This window comes from Pteropus vampyrus, unplaced genomic scaffold (assembly GCF_000151845.1).
Source record: "Pteropus vampyrus isolate Shadow unplaced genomic scaffold, Pvam_2.0 Scaffold48, whole genome shotgun sequence".
Lineage (NCBI taxonomy): Eukaryota > Metazoa > Chordata > Mammalia > Chiroptera > Pteropodidae > Pteropus > Pteropus vampyrus.
This window is the reverse complement of record NW_011888829.1, coordinates 6,331,402-6,348,259: the sequence shown is the minus strand read 5'-3', so window position 1 is coordinate 6,348,259 and position 16,858 is coordinate 6,331,402. Positions and strand designations below refer to the sequence as shown.

The 16,858-nt window shown below is 34.9% G+C and overlaps 1 protein-coding gene across 2 annotated transcripts in view; it reads left to right on the top strand.

The window, feature by feature from the left end:
* The window catches only part of EXOC4 (exocyst complex component 4), a 675,009-nt gene that overhangs the window by 28,811 nt on the left and 629,340 nt on the right, over positions 1–16,858 (top strand). For both annotated transcript variants that reach the window (XM_011359538.2, XM_023530309.1), the window contains exon 3: positions 1,017–1,211. In XM_011359538.2, the coding sequence (XP_011357840.1) occupies positions 1,017–1,211 (195 nt within the window). The remainder of the gene's footprint in view (positions 1–1,016; positions 1,212–16,858) is intronic.

Here is a 16,858-nt window from a genome sequence, read left to right as displayed (position 1 = left end):
AGATTTTCTAGGGTGATGAAAGTGACCTGTATGTTGCTGGTTTGAATTATACAGATGTATGCATTTTCTGAACTCACCAAGTGGTACATTGGAGATGTTTCCATGCATAAATTTTACCTCAGACAAAAATAAGACTGTAAACAAATATTAAATTTTAATTTAAATCAAAATATAAGGAATATCAAAAGTATATGAAAGTAGTTCTGTGATTTGTGAAAGGTCATTTTTCAGTTTATTTTGATCTTATTTTTCCATGTTGTAAAAATTAAAGATTTAAGGTGAAAATGAAAATGGACTCATCATGTACATTGTGACTACCCCTCCCTGCTCCTTTCTGGCTCCTTCAGTTGTGTTAAGCTGTGCCTGTGTTGGTCACTAAACTATACAAATCTATGAGAACACTTGTGATTGTCTTCATATTTAAAAATCAAAGTGCATGGAAAAACTTTATGTCCTAATTTCTTTTATTTTGAGATTATCTCTGGATGTGCCTACTCTTTTCTGGAATCTAGCCTTATTTTCATTTTAGTCAGTTGAGATGAATGCCAGTCCCTTGGTTGAAAGATTCAGCTAAAGTTCTTGATCTAACAGGATGGACCACGTGACCTATTAGCTTGACTAGGAAGTACGAAAGAAGAATGGGAAGAAATAATAGCACGGACTCTCATATCAATTGTTCCTTTTTGAACATATTAATGTCATTGTGGTAATTCACATTTTCAGAGTACTTTATATCCAAAGTAATTTTTTCTAGATTCACTCAAAGGTAGAGTAGGAGTAGTTTTCTCATTTCACAGGAGAGAAAATACAGACACAGAGAGGTGGAGAGGTACCCAAGTGAGTCAGCGTCAGAACCAGGATTAGAATTTTGTAAGCTGACCAACCAAGGGGAATATGTGGGAGTGGGAACAAGGACCTGTTACTTACAGTAGTACCAGTGAAGGATACTAACCAGCTTTTGGGTTTAGGCTGGCAAGACTTTGGACTGACCCAACATTGAATCTGATTTATTGTAGGTCAAAGAGAATCTGCTTTCATGCAAGATGCTGTTGCACTGCAAACGGGATGAGCTTCGGAAATTGTGGATTGAAGGAATTGAACATAAGCATGTACTGAACCTGTTGGATGAGATCGAGAATATCAAGCAAGTGCCTCAGAAGCTGGAACAGTGCATGGCCAGCAAGCACTATCTCAGTGCCACCGACATGCTGGTAAGAGAACAGCCTGCACTCATGGCCACTTCTGCTAAGATATCAAAGCATTCCTTTTGTTCTCTCTGAATTCCGTAATTCACGTAGCACATTACCAACTGCCCTCTTGGGATTCATGAGCCTTTGCAGGTAAAGCCTGGCTGATTCTCTTCCTAATTCCAGTGTTTGGAATGGTAGGCGATTATTATTTATATATTGTCTGCCCTTGGAACAATGGCAAGAAATATAATGGTAAGAAATCAGTACTTTAATCATGTTGGAATAGTAATGAGAGGTGTTTTAGCTTCAGAGGAAGATAGTTTCATTTTAAAGAATGAAATCTACATGAAAGAGAACTTTAAGAGATTTGTAAACTTGATGTTCCACAAATTCTTTGAAAGAATTTTTACATTAGGGCTCTGTTTTTTCCTTTATATTGATTGATAAGAAATAAAATAATTTGGGGGGAGTAATTATGGAAGTAACTTTGTTAAGCAGAAGCACTCCACAGCTTAGCCTTTAGTCTTGATCTTAATCTGTTCTACTTTTTGAATTAAAAATGAAATTCAGAGAAGGTCTCAACTAGTGGTGCATGTGGCTGAGCATCAGGAAGATGAATAAAAAGTAAAAACACACATCTTGCTGTCTAGTCACCCTAACTTTCCCGGGGCCTGTGGCTCTTGGAGAGGGCTGCTCTGTCGACCTCCCCACCCCACACAGACACCTCCCCTCCATCTCATTCCAAGTTGTCTGAGGACTACAGAAGCCCTCAGTAGCAGATGGAGTGTATTTGAATTTTCTTTTCCATGACAGGTGAAAGTCTCATCTTTGTTTCACCAAATTAGATTGGCTCTAACTCTGGAAAAGGTACTGAGAGGAATTATTGGGAGAAATGGGTTAAATCTTCTAATTGGTTCTAATTCATTTAGACTTTCAAGAAGAATTTTGCCATAAGTCCCTCATAAGAGGCTTTTAAGGAAATCTGGTATCCTAGAGGTGAGACGTGCCATGATATTCTATCATGTATTAATACCGGTTATGTAGTGGGAGTGGATAGTCTGTTTCTACAGTGGAAGGAGGTTAATAACGATCTGCTCTTGGGTGGCAGAAGAATTGGATCTTTTCAGTATCTTGTTCATAGTGACATCTGTAATAATGACTATAGGGTGTCTGACAAAAGAAAAATGTCACCTTTCAGGTTAACTCTTGGTTTACATGTTAGGAACGCATAAATGTGCTAAATTATCAAGATTCAGCAATCAAAATAGATAAACATATATTTAGCTTATACACATCTATTTGAATCACAATTTTTTGTGGCAGGCCTGCTTTTACTAAGTGCCATATGTTAAAAATAGGTTAAAAATAGAAATAGAAATAAATTCTATTTCTCTTAATTATGTTTCTTTTAGGATTTCAGATTTTTGTTTTACGGTCTTATTACTTAAGGGCTAATTTATTAAGAGCTAATCAATAATGAATACTGTCTCTTTTTTTGACATATTTTCTTAAGGATCCCATTAAATAACTTTAAGTTCATGGTTGCAAGTTACAGAAATACAACTGTAGCTAACCTCAGGAACAGAATTGCTTTACTCGGGTAACCGATCTGCTAAAAGGACAGCCATGTGTGTGGAATGCCAGCGTATGTTCTTTTGCATGTCTTGTTCTACTGTAGATGTTTCTTACACATGTGGGTGAAGTTTGGGTGTTTAGGGAGAAGGGTGTAGGTTGTAGCATACATTTCTTCGGCTTTGTAGAGGAAAATAATCTTTCTTAATATGGGGGTAGGATCTAGATTGGGCCGACTTGGATACTGTAATTATCAGTTCTAACTAAAACCAAGGGGCTGGGCGGTGTGGGGAACCTGGGGTATGGGGTGGGAAGGAAGAGCAGTCACCTTCAGAAAAGTGCAAGTATATGAGATACATTTCCCAGAAGTTTTGTTTTTCTTTTTCTAGTTCTTTATATATTCTGGATACTAATCCTGTGTCTGTTAGATGGATTGTAAATGTGTTCTCTCAGTTGGTGGTATATCTTTTTACATTGTTTATAGTGTCTTTTATTATAAAGTTTTAAAATTTAATGCAATAAAATTTCTTATTCTTTTTTTCTTATGTGATTTTTATTTTAAGAAAAATCTTTTTTCAATTCCAATGTCATATAAAGAGAATCTCTTATGTCTTCTTTAACCCATTTAGAGCCTATTTTCATATATGGTATGAATCGGGGATCTAAGTTTGTCTTTTGTATAAATAGTCACTTGGCTCAGACCATTTATTGAATCTGTTTCCTACTGATTTAATGCCGTCTTGGTCCCATACTAAATTTTCACATATCCATGGTTCTGTTTTTGAGCTCTTTATTTTGTTCAGTTGATCTCAACTGTATCTGCACCAAAACTATGCTGTTCTAATTACTATAATTTTATGATATATCTTGATAGCAGGGGAAGACATTCCCTTATCTTACTATTCAGAATAGCCTATGCTATTCTTGGCCCTTTACTGTTTCATATGAATTTTAGTATCAGCTTGCCAAGTTCTACAAAAAGTGTGATGGGATTTTGATTAAACTTAAGAGAATTTTATCTTTGTAATATCGAGGTTTTCAGTAAACAGGATATGTCTCATTAATTGAAGTCTTCATTTATGTCTTTTATAAGGCTTATAATGCATTTCTTAGAGATACTGTATTACATATATCTTGTTTCTGAGTATTCATTTTTTGCTTTTTTAATACAATGGCTCTATTATAATTTCCAGTTGTTGCTGATGTATAGGGATGCAATAGATTTTTTTTTTAATTGATTACATATTTCCCTGAAACTAATCCCAATCCTGTTTGCCTGGAAAATTATGATTTATCCTTTAAGAATAAATCTCTGAATGTCCTAGGTAAATTAGATTCTTTTCTTTTTTTAAAAAAATTATTTATCTGTATACTTAACATGAATAGATGCTTTTCTTTGTTTCCATAAGCTGTATATATTTCACTGTAATACAATTGCTGTCATTTGTATGGTAGGTCAGTGAGGGCAGGGGCTATATCTTAATCTATTTTTTGTCCTGTACTTAGCATATTGCACCTCATATAGTCAGAGTTCACAGATCATTAGCCAAATGGGTAACTGTGTGAAAGACTTTCATACCACTAAACAGAAAAAGGCAATTTCTTTCTACGACCTCTGCTCTGGTCTGATTTTTACCTTTTTGTTATTTTTGTTGTTGTTGTTTTTAATGGCAAGTTTCTCTAGTTTCTGATATTTTGCCTTTGTTTTTTTAATAAGCAACAATAATAATATGGATTGAGCATTTACTATGTACTGGTACCATTTTAAGCATATTAAATCTGTCAATGCATTTAATTCTCTTAACAATATATAAGAGATAGGTTTCTAATATCATCCCCATTTTTCTAGATGACGTAGCTGCTTTGCATGATCTGGGGAGTTGGCATATCCTAATCTACAATAAAGATTTCATGGAGATAGGGTTTAAGGTGTGCTTAAAAGGTCGGATACATTCTTCAATTTGGCTTTATGTTTGTAAGAATGAATAGTAACGTCTATAATTGCTCTTTCATTGGACTTCGTATGAAGAAATAATCACGTTTCCTTTTCTTAAGGTTTTGTGCTATTAGAAGTAAAATCTGCGTTAAGGCATCAGAAGGGTCCAAATGGAAGTCTTTGCTAAAAGACATCAGAGAAAAGACAAAAATCCAGCCTTTCAAAACCCTCTGATTTCTTTGGATTTGTTTGACAAAAGATTTTGCATTTTTATTTTAAGGCAGGTGCAGATGTCCAGTAATTTAATCCCTATTCAGGTTAATAAATCCAGATTAAATAAATCAGTGATGACCCATGGCTCTTGTCAGCTTCTACAATTCCTACTCTACCATTAGACGGGTCTAATAGCTATAGACTTGGCTTCTAGATGGGATATTTATTTCTTTTGATATGATAACCTGAGTATTGCATAAAATAATTAAATTGTCATGACAGGGAATGTCTGCAAATAGGCATGGCCTTTTGTTTCCTCCTTCAAGGTAAACAGCTGCTGTTAGCTTACAAAAAGCTAAAAGTGATCCAACAAGAAGCCTGTATTCGTCACATTGAAATCAGAGACTTGATTTATATTGTAGCCTGTAGCTTTGCGATATGTGTGGTTTAAATTAGACCTTTGCAGTCATTGTGCTAGGTTGATGCAAACACATTAATGACATAATTTCTGGTTGCTGCATCACATTTCTGCAGTCTGTCCTTTGTATTCCACTCACATTAATTGAAGTAATTTTGCCAGTGAAGCGTGTTTCAAACCTCTGCATTTAAATTGAAATTTTAATTCCCTTATTGTCTTGAAAAGACGGCTGAAGATGCCTTGTTACAGGTTTCATTATCACTCAAAACACTCCAGCTGCTGGTTCTAATGTACAATGACTGATTAATTCTGGGAAGAATTATTAATATAAGAATAGCAGCTTCTTCCCAATGGCATGAGCTAAGCAGGAAGGTATTACATGATAGTTAATGTTTTTATAAACTTTTTTTAAAGGAAAATTTGTATGGAATTCTGCATCAAACTAGAATTGTACAGATGAGCTTTGTAAACCACTTACACAAGTTCTGATTTATCAACCCGTAGAAGTCAATTCATAATTGTATTCAATCAGTGGGCACCAAGCCAGCGTGAGTAGTTTGGAAGCACTTTAGCTGACAGTCACAAGGCTTGTGACTAAAATAATTTCTTCGTTTCTAAGTCTTCTGGAGATTGGAGAGATTTTGAATGTTTCCTAATCATTTTGTCCTTTTAAAAATTTATATGCCTTTTTAAAGAGACTCCTTGGCTATGTAGTCAGGTAAGGATTATTATGATAATTATAATAACTTATATTTACGTAGCTGCCTTCTTCCCAGAGGATCCTAGAGCGCTTTGCTCAGAGACTGGGATGGTGGAATTATTTCACTTACACTGTGAAAATGTGGCCACATCTGGAATAAAGAGAATAAGGTAGCTATTTAACTGCATAGTTTTTTAAGTCCCTATAATAAAAATAATTATATTTGTAATATTTTCATTTTACAAGATCCTCTGCAATTGTTGGACAACATTCAAGATGTCAGCATGGGTCTTAGTGTGGGTCAGGTGAACCTGAGCTTGAATACAGCTTTGATTTTTGCTAGCTCGATGACTTGGGGCTAATTATTTAATTTGACTTTGCTGAAAGTTGGAGTTTAGAATAAAGGATTCTTATTCTAAGAGATTCTTGAAGGGATTAAGAGATATTAAGCTATATATATAAAGTAGGCACAGTATACATAGTAAGTGCTTGGAAATGTTATTTATAATTAATTATTTTTACTGATACGATAAGAAAGGATTTGATGATGGCTCCCATGTTATAATCTCAAAAATTCTGAGGCAGACTTTTTTTTAAAAAAAATATTTTTTATTTTTCGATTGTCGTTGGCATACAATATTATTAAGTTCAGGTGTACAACATAGAGATTGGACATTTACATAATTTACGAAGCGATCACCCCGGTAAGTCTAGTATGCATTTGACATCATACAGTTATTACAATATTATTGACTATATTCCTTATGCTGTACTTTTCCATCCCCATTACTGTTTTGCAACTACTAATTTGTACTTCTTATCCCTTTCTCTTTTTCACCCACCTCCTCACTTCCTTCCCATCTGGCAGCTTTCAACATGTTCTCTGTATCTATGAGTTTGTTTCTGTTTTGTTTTGTTCTTTAGACTCCACATGTAAGTGAAATCATACAGTATTTGTCTTTCTCCACTCAGCACAATACCCTCTGGGTCCATCCATGTTGTTTCAGATGGCAAGATTTCATTCTTTTTTATGGTTGAGTAAAAAGTACATTGTATATATGAACCACTGCCTCTTTATCCATTCACTCATTGATGGACACCCAGGTTGCCTCCATATCTTTGCTGTTGTAAATGATGCTGCAATGAACATATGGATGCGAATATCCCTTCAAAGTAGTATTTTGGATTTCTTTGGTTAAATACCCAGAAATGGGATTTCTGTTGTCTGGTATAAGTATTGCTACCACAGCTTTTTTTTCATTTCCATTTTCATGAAATCTTTTTCCATCCCTTTGCTTATAGTCTGTGTGTGTTTGTTGATCTGAAGTGAGTCTCTTGTAGGCAGCATATGTAAGGGTCTTGTTTTCTTATCCTTTCAGCCCCCCTGTCTTTTGATTGGAGCATTTAATCCCTTTACTTTGAAAGTAATTATTGATATATAGTTATTACCATTTTATTATTCATATTTTAAATCTTTTTTGTTTTTTTTTTCCTTAAGTCCTCCCAACATTTCTTGTCATACTGCCTTGGTGGTGACAAACGCTTTTAGCTTTTTCTTATCTGGGAAGCTCTTTATCTGTCCTTTGATTCTAAATGATATTTTTGCTGGGTAGAGTAATCTTGGTTATAGGTCCTTGCTTTTCATCACTTTGAATATTTCATGCCAGTCCATTCTGGTCCGCAAAGTTTCTGTTGAGAAATTGGCTGACAGTCTTATAGGAGCTTCTTTATAGGTAACTAATTGCTTTTCTCTTGCTGCTTTTAAGATTCTCTTTGTTTTTAACCTTTGGCATTTTACGTATGATGTGTCTTGGTGTGGACCTCTTTGAGTTCATTTTGTTTGGGACTCTCTGAGCTACCTGGAGTTGTTTGACTGTTTCCTTCACCAGGTTAGGGAAGTTTTCCCATCATCATTTCTTCAAACAGGTTTTCAATTCCTTTCTCTTTTCTCCTTCTGGTATCCCTATGATGTGGATGTTGATACGCTTGATGTTGGCCCAGAGGCCTCTTAAACTGTCCTCATTCTTTTGAATTCTTCTTTCTCGTTGCTGTTCTGATTGGGTATCCTCTGCTACCCCATCCTCTGTCGATGATTTAATCCTCTGCTTCATCCAATCTGTTGATTCCCTCTAATGTATTCTTTATCTCAGATATTGAATTCATTTCTGACTGGTTTTCTTTTATGTTTTCCATCTTTATTTTAATTTTTTCTATCTTTTAAGTTCTGAGTTCATCTACTCTTCCCCTAAGTTCACTGAGTATCCTTATAACCAGTGTTTTGAACTCTGCATCTGGTTGATTGCTTGTCTCCATTTTGTTTAGTTCTTTTTCTGGAACTTTGTTCTGTTCTTTCATGTGAGACATGTTTCTTTGTCTCTGAGGCGGACTTGTTTTGAGCTGATAAGAGTTGCGGTAGGATTGGCAAGTTAAGCATTTTTGATTTCTTTTCTTCTTCCTTAACATGGACAGATAGAATGAAGGACTACTCTGCATTTTATACAGTCAAAGAAATTACTGCAGGCAGAGATACGATTTTTCTCAGAAAACAAGTCTAGTCTGCTCTAACGCACTAATGGATGGTCAAGACCTCAAAATTCTGTGCCTTATTTTTGAGAATTGGTATGGACAAATTTCGGATTCTGTGTCATCAGTTACCTCTTCACCCGACATCCATTACATATTCAAGGGTATCCATTGACTGTTTAATTATAAGCAATGTAATTTGTTGGTAAACTATCCAAGATCAGTTTGTTGCAAAATCTACTCTTAAGTAACGTGTTATTCTGCTGAGTATTGTAATTTGATATAAGCCAGTTCAGTGTTGGAGGGCGCTCATCAAAAATGTTTAATGTGAGAGTAGTTGATCTTAAACTATTCTTTTTGTCAGTGCTTAGATAGCAGGACCAGTGGACCAACTAGGTTGCTCCTACTGGTGCCAGTAAAACTGTGTCATTGGTAAATAGAGTAATTCTTTTCTCATATTATGGTCAGGGAAGGGATGATCATGCATCCACTATCAAATGATAAATGTATAAGTAAGGAAAAAGGGGCCAAAACACACATCTCTTTCATCTGGCTTGAAAATTTCTGAGATCTCACAAGACTGTTTTTTCCTCATCATGACTCTGGAAATGGTATTGAGGCGAAAGCTCTAAAAATATCAGGAGTTGGAATATTCTAGTAAACTTATTGTACTTTCCTGAAAGTGGTTCATTGACTCTGCAGAAATGTTTCAGTATTCCATATAGATTTCTTTATAACTTAGTAAAAAGTGTATCGGGATCAATAATGAAATAGCCACCATTAAAGCCCATCTGTTCCTAGTGTAGAATATTAACTTGAGTAACCAATGCTGGTATTCTGTACTAATAATTTATCAGAAAGAATCTAGCACATATTTTGATTGACAGACAAATGAATGTGAGGCCATTGTTGATCACCTGTGTTGTTGGTCTATATGCATTTGTGAAGGTAGTCTTAACCTCTTAACCTTGAAGGAGCTTACACACTAGTAGGGAGAGACAGATGATGAACAAATACAGTGTCTCTCATATGATAAAGAGGACCAGGAATACTGGGAGTGGGGTAGTATGACAGTTTGCTATTTAAATAGGGTGGTCAGCTGTAGCTGCTTCTAGCTGCATTTGAGACCCCTTTTTTCCCCTCAAACATCTGATCTTCTTTTCAAAAAGATTTAGGAAAAGCTGAAAATAAAGTTATTAAACAAATAACCTTGGTTTTTGTGTCCAAAATTGAGTAGCCTTAGTGCGGCAGCTTTATTTCTTACCTAGAGAGTAAATGTATAGGGCATCATTGCTGCTCAATGCTCTTTTCATTTAGATTTGTTTTTGGAGGCCTGTTTCTAAAAGCCATACTGTTAGGAACCAGGTTATTGCATTGGATTTCCTTTCCTTTTAGTTTGCACTTTTATCTGTTCTTTAGTTGCCTCTTTTATTTTGAAGCAAATAGAAATTGTTTTATTGCACTAAGCATCATAAGGTTCAGCAATTTTCAGTTCTCTCAGTTGGCTGCAGGGCAGTGATTCCCAAACTCTTCACATTAGGGAATCCTTCAGGAATTCTAAAACCCAGGTCATAGCCTAGACCGATTACATTGAAATCTGGGGGTGAGACACTAGCTTCAGTAATTTTTGACATTCTCCAGGTGATTCCAATGTATAGAGAAATTTGGAAGTGTTGATGTCGGATGTTGCCTATGCTATGCAATAAAGCGAAAACAAATTGCCGTTGACTTTAACACCAGCTCTAAGAAGTTATAAACCAAGTATTTGCATAGGAGAGACATCACAGTGCTATCCTCATGTTTATGTACAAATGTTGGAGTTTGACTAATGTTGCTTTGTTGCCATCCTCTGTTGCAGTTTTTGGATAGAGCGGATGAGTATTTAACTTCTATTCTGATTTTATAGCAAAATTACTTTGTCAGTATGAGTTCTGTTTAATGTTTAAAGTAGATGCTTTTTAGGTTTGGGCTGACTTAGCACTCATCAGAGCTGTCATCTTGGTGCTGATTCCTGCATCTTTACTGTGGGGTTCTTACCTGATATATTGCTGAGATTTAATGGATTGAAATTGGGGTAAAAATGAATTTATTGACAGGTGGTGGCTAGGTGCTATAGTGCAAACAAAATGGATTTAAAAGCCAGATGTTCTTAATTCCAGTCCGGACCTAACAATTCACCAGTTCTGTGAGCTTAGACAAATCACTTTCTCTCTCTCTTTTTTGAATAAAAATGAAATTTTTTACAGGTAAAGTGCTTTGTAACAAAATATAAGGCAATATACAAATTTCAAATGCTATAGGTAGCATTGTCATCACTATCACACAGGATTAGGTAAAAAGAAAAAGCAGTATAGTCTTGGGCTTGTTTACATTGAGTGATTTATCTCCTTGGTGCTTCCGTCACAAATGCATACATGTTTTAATCAGATAACTGTATGTGTATGTGTGTGTTCACGTTTACATACGTTAGTCTGTAGGAGGAATGATCTAAATCAAGAATAATACACAAGTCCTTTGCTGACATCTTCCATCATATTCTGGTTTCAGCCTCACACATGAACTTGTTTGAACAGGTTTTTGACTGGTCAGTCTTGGCCAGATGGGGATCCTAGATATGTGTAAATTGCAGCAGGTGACAATACACGTTGTTCATGGGAGCCCTCTGTATCTGATGATGGTCTGAGCTTTAGCTTGGCTTGAGAAGATGGGAGGGGCTTGTTAAAGAGGTATATTTTCTCTGAGATTCATCCCAGTACTAATTACTTGTGGTTGCTTAGTTCTTAAAATGGAGGGGAAAAAACCCAAAAAATACCCGTCATATCCTTTTTGCATTCTTTTGTGGGATTTTAATAGCTTATGTTAGTAAAGAGCTGTGTAAGTACTGAGCATTTCTAATGGATTCGGGGCTCTTGCAGAGTGTGGGTGAATTGTCTTGATATAAGCGTGAGCCTGAAGTGATTTTCAGAGACGTCTTTTGTCAACTTTTTCTTGTCTTAGAATAACAAGTAAGATGACAAATATAAGTGTCTTTGGGACACTTGTTAAATGAGAATATCTTGCCTAGCGGTCTCTTGTATTTTGGAGAAGAAACCTAGGTTTCAATGCTCTCTTTATGGAGCACTGATGGAAACTGAGAATTGAAGGGATCATAAGATTAGGAACAAGGATCTTTTCATGAGATTATTTCATAAGCAATTACAATTCTTATCTTTCTCATAAGGTGTTAGGTATAGTTTAGTTTCATCAGGAAAATAATTGATCAGATCTGTTTTAAGTACATATAGAACAAAAAAGGGTCGTAATTTGACGTTATGCATCAGAAGCCCTAGATATGTGCATAACTTTGGTCTTGGAATTCTACTTCTAGAATGTTGTGTTAAGGAAAAATTAAGAATTTCAGTTGTTATGTGTTCAGAAATATGTATACAAGGATAATTCTCACAGTAAGATTTATGAAAGTAAAAATAATTAGCAATTAAGTATGGGAATTGGTTAAAGTCATTTGTGGAATAGTCATAATAGACTAGTATGAAAATACTGAAAATCATATTTAGTGATGTCAGGTGTTCCCAATATATTGCCAAATGAAAACATTTAAAAATAACGGTTTTTAAAAAATTCTGTATGGACAGTGATTGGAAGGAGTCAGTTTAAAATATATTGTCTAATTATTGAGAATATGGCCATCTTTTTCCTTTGTGTTTTACAAGTTTTCTTGATTGAGTGTTTATAACTTCTGTAATTTGTAAGAAAAATAAAGGGTAAGAAAAATATATTTCTGTGCCTCACCTTTTTTTTTTTTAATCTGTAGAATTGGGGCAGGACCTCAGTTTTGACAACCTTTAAATGTACTTTACAATTGAAAGTTCTTATATTTTATTCCTCAGATACTGTCATTCTGTGAGGCTTGGGCTGATGGACTATCTTAGGAAGACCTGGCTTTTCCTCCCTACAAGAGAAAGACTTTTGCTTTAATAAAATATAAGAATAATTTGTGGTAGAATGCCCTGATGTTTAAGAAAAAAAAACAAAACAAAATGAAAATAAAAAGAAGGGGGAAACGCCAAAGAAAGCTTAAAAATAATAAAATGGTATGCTTTTAGAAGTCTGTGTTTCATAGCAGTAATAGGTTATTGTTCATAAAGCTAGAAGTCACATTTGATCTCTTTTGAGTTTTGTTTTCTAAGAGATTTGAAGATACTTTGAAGAAGATATTCAGAAGTAAAAGGCCTTTTCTTTGACAGCACTTTATCTTACAGCCCCCCTCCCTTCATTCACTTATCAATAACTTCATCTCATTTGCTTTATCCTGGAAATTCCATTATCTCCCAGGCAGTCTATTGCATTAAGCCTTTGGTACCTAATACCGCCTCATTTACATTGACACATGCTTGACCTCAGCCTTTCTCCTCTCTTTGTTAATGCACCAACAAGCACTGATATCTCTCTGGAGCATTATCATTTGGCTGTTAGCTCAACTAATAACAACCCTTCATTTGAGCTGATGAAGGTTTATTAAATAAAAACGTGCAATAACCCTGGCAGTAATGAAGGGAGAATGGAGGTAGACAGCATCCTGTTTTTAATGGTGAGAGCATGCTGAGTCTACATTATAGATATTGGGTTTCCTGAGGGAGAAGGGGCACCTGAATGGGTCAGATCAATATTATGTTAGCAAACCGATTTTAAGAATGGGCATTTTTGATTGCTTGATTTGATCACTGTCGACTAGCTACAAGCCGAGGAGTTAGGGGGAAAAAAGAGTGTTCTTGCTCCAGGCACTCAGCCTTGCCTTGTGCCAGCAGCTTTCCTGGGAAGTCTGTCTTAAGTACCAAACTGTCAATAGCCCTGAGGCCTTCAGTCATTGGCAGACCTGAGTCTACTGGATCCTAAAACATCTTCCTCTTCTGGGTTTCAAGATGTGTTTCTTTGTTTGTAGACAAAGATTTTTGGTGTTCTTAAGACTGTTCTAACAGTTTAATTTGTGTCATATATGTAAGAAAGGAGAAGGTATCAGTTCTCTGGAATAGTCTAATTTCATATCTTTTTACTGTATTGGTAAGTTGGGCCAAGGTGACTTTCAGAATGTATGTCTTACTAGAAAAATGCTTCCTTAAGGGAGACATACTGACCTATTGAAAAATGATAAAACATTTTGGAACCACATAACTATCAGAGTCCTGAAGGAAATATTTGTTTTGGACTCAACAGTGGCAAACATTTGCTTTCTTAGGGAATATAGTTGCCAAAATAAGCATTTTCATTAGCTAGCAGATGGTTTAGTTATCAGGTTGGTTTGTTTATACTTGAGTTTTTCTTCTTCTTCTTCTTTTTTTTTTTTTTGGCTTGAAGCTAGTTCTATTTAGAAACAGTTACTAATGTCATTTACCTTTGTATATCTCACCTCCTCCAACCAAAAATTTAAAAAAGACCAGTAGCTTCCTTTCTAGCTTTTTTTATTAAGGAAGCTAAGCTGCTGTTGAGAATGGCCAATTTTCATTGGTTTACATTAAAGCACGAAACTAGATATTTTTACCTAATCAGTTTGAGTGATACTAGCAGAAGATAAGCACTTAAATATGAAATAATAATTTCCTAATTTAAACTAAAATGAAACTGAGAAATAGACATTTGGGAAAGAAAATATATGGGTACCATAGTTCCTAATTACAAAGATTTATTTCGTTGTAGACTTACCTCTTACCTCAAGGTGAAATTTTTGAATACCAGACAATTCTTGATTGTGTACATTTTAACAGTACCTTTGACCTATTTTTTGAGTTAAGGATACACTTTTCAAAATTTCTGTTTTAGTGGGTAGGATTCTAATAGCCAAACATATTGTCCTGGTCAGTATTATGTGTTTTGTAAATGTTTGCTTATTTTCCTAATTCTAACAGAAATATTTGTTTTCAACTTTAAAAGAGTTCTGTTATCTATATGAGCAATTTCAAACTGTGTCGAGTAGAACCCAGTGTTCTGTTAGATAATAACTGGAGTTCTATGAAAAAATTCCCTTCTAATAGTATCTTTTTTCCCCAAAACAACATTTTTGAAAATACATGTAAAAAAATTCTAAATACATTTATTTGGCTCATTGTGTGGTAATCTATCACACACACAAAAAAATGGTGTGGCATACTTGAGAATTCTAAAAGGTCATAGTAGAAATCATTTGGGCCACAAATGAATGATATTTGATTTGTGAGTAGATGTATAGACAGTATTTACCAATGAACAGTTATACTGTATGTTGTCTGATCATTCATCTGCTACATTTTGTCCTGTAATTTTAATATATATATATTTATGACATTATTCACACTTATAAGTGTATCACACTTATAAACCCAATTTTGATAATTTCTCATAGCCAATAACCTGTGAGACCATTTACTTTGATTCAGCTGCTTCTCTTGAATTTCTGTTGATGTTTCATTAATGTTATTTTAAGAGCTCTGTAGTCATTAAATTTGCAGAACGGTGAAATTTATAAAATAACCATTTCTCGTATATTAAAAAAATCTCTTTAGTTGTATTTTTATTAGTGGTTATGCTCATTCCTAAATGTAAATGGATTCCTCTCCTAGTGAAGCCTTAGTTGTTAATAAGTGCCTGGAAACCAGACCCCCCAGTACAGCAGAATCAACTGTCAATGGTGTTGGTTGGGTTGATTGTGCTGCCTCATGAAGGTTTTCTTTGTGTGTAAACTTCATGGTACAGGCTACTTACAATCAGATAAGATAAATGTCAGGCCTCTAACTGAGGTTCTAGAGATCAAATGTTGCATTGACAACTATTTCCTTTAAATTGGTTTGAGTGAGTTTAGAGTAGGGGAAGACAGTGACCTTGCCCAGCTTCCATAATTGTAGATTTATAAATAGACTTTTAATAGGAGAAGACCTGAAAATAAGCACTGTATTTTCACATAGAAATAAGAGCCTATTCTCTATTCTTTGTGGTTTTTCAGATCTTTGAATTTAAGACAACTCGTGTGTGTGTGTGTGTGTGTGTGTGTGTGTGTTTGTGTTTATATGCGTTTGTGTGTATGTGTATTTGTGTGTGTCTGGATTTATGTGTGTGTGCTTTTGTGTTATTTTTCTTTGTATTTTGGTTTCTGTTTCGCACGTTTGTTTTTTTGATGGTTTTTTTGGTTGTTTGGTGTTGGTCGGATTTTGTTGCTAGTTCTGTGTTGATTGCCGGTGTTTCTTTTTCCCGTTGTTCATTGGATTCTTTTGTATCTGATTTTGGTGTGCGTTTTTGTTTGGCTTGCGCTGTTGTGAGTGGTTTGTTTATGTTTTATATTTTTTTTGTGATTTGTCTTTGTACTTTTTCCTTGTGGTTTCTTTTTTTTTTTGGTGGGTGGGCAGTTTGGGTTAAAATTCTTGTTGTATCTTTTTTGCATTCTTTTGTGGGTTTTTGTTCGGTTGTTTTTTTTTAGGGTTGTGTATGTCCTGTGGATTTCTTTTGGTTTCGGGGTTCTTGTAGATTGTGGGTGAGTTGTTTTGCTATTTGTTTTTGCTTTTCGTGATTTTGATGTCCGTCTTTTTTCATGTTTTTTTTTTTTTCTGCTAGCAAGTCAGGTTACAATTCTTTTTGTCTTTTGGGTGTTTGTTAATTTGTTGTTTTTTTTCTTGCTTTGTGTTGTTTTTTTGATTTTGTGCGTCTGTTTTTCTGTTTTGTTTGTGTGGCAGTTTTGGTAAGTGCGAGTTGCTGGTGTCGTAGGGTTAGTTGCAAGTCTGTTTTCATGTGATTTTTTGGTCTTCAGTTGGCATTGTTGTCTTTGTGCTTGTGTGTTTTTTATTGTTTATTTTTTTTCGGTTAATTTTTGGTCAGTTGTTTTTTACTTACATTTGGTTCTAGCACGTGTCGTGATTTGGCGTTTTGCGTTTGCTGCCTTCTTTATGTGGCTTGCTTTGGTCTTGTACTTCTGTTTTTATATTTTTTTGTTACGGTCTCCTTAGTGTTTTTGGTTGTTGTTTTTTCTGTGTTATGTATATTTGTCTCTTTTTGTTTGTTGGCTTTTTTTGTGTATTGCTTCTTTGTAATTGCTTTTTTTTTTTGGTTCATGTTTTTTTTGGTATTTTCATTTTATGTTTTTATGCTAATGTTGGTATTCATTTTTAGTTTTGTCAGGTTTTGCCTATTTATTGGTGTGTGCAGATATTTGTCATTGTCGGTTTTTCCCTTTTTGTGTCTTGGTAGTGTTTTTTTGGCTTTGGTTTCAGCTTTTTTTTCTCTTTTTTTTGTTTTTGTCCTTGTTTTTTTTTTGTTTTTTTCCCGTTTTCTTTTTTTCTTTTTTGTAA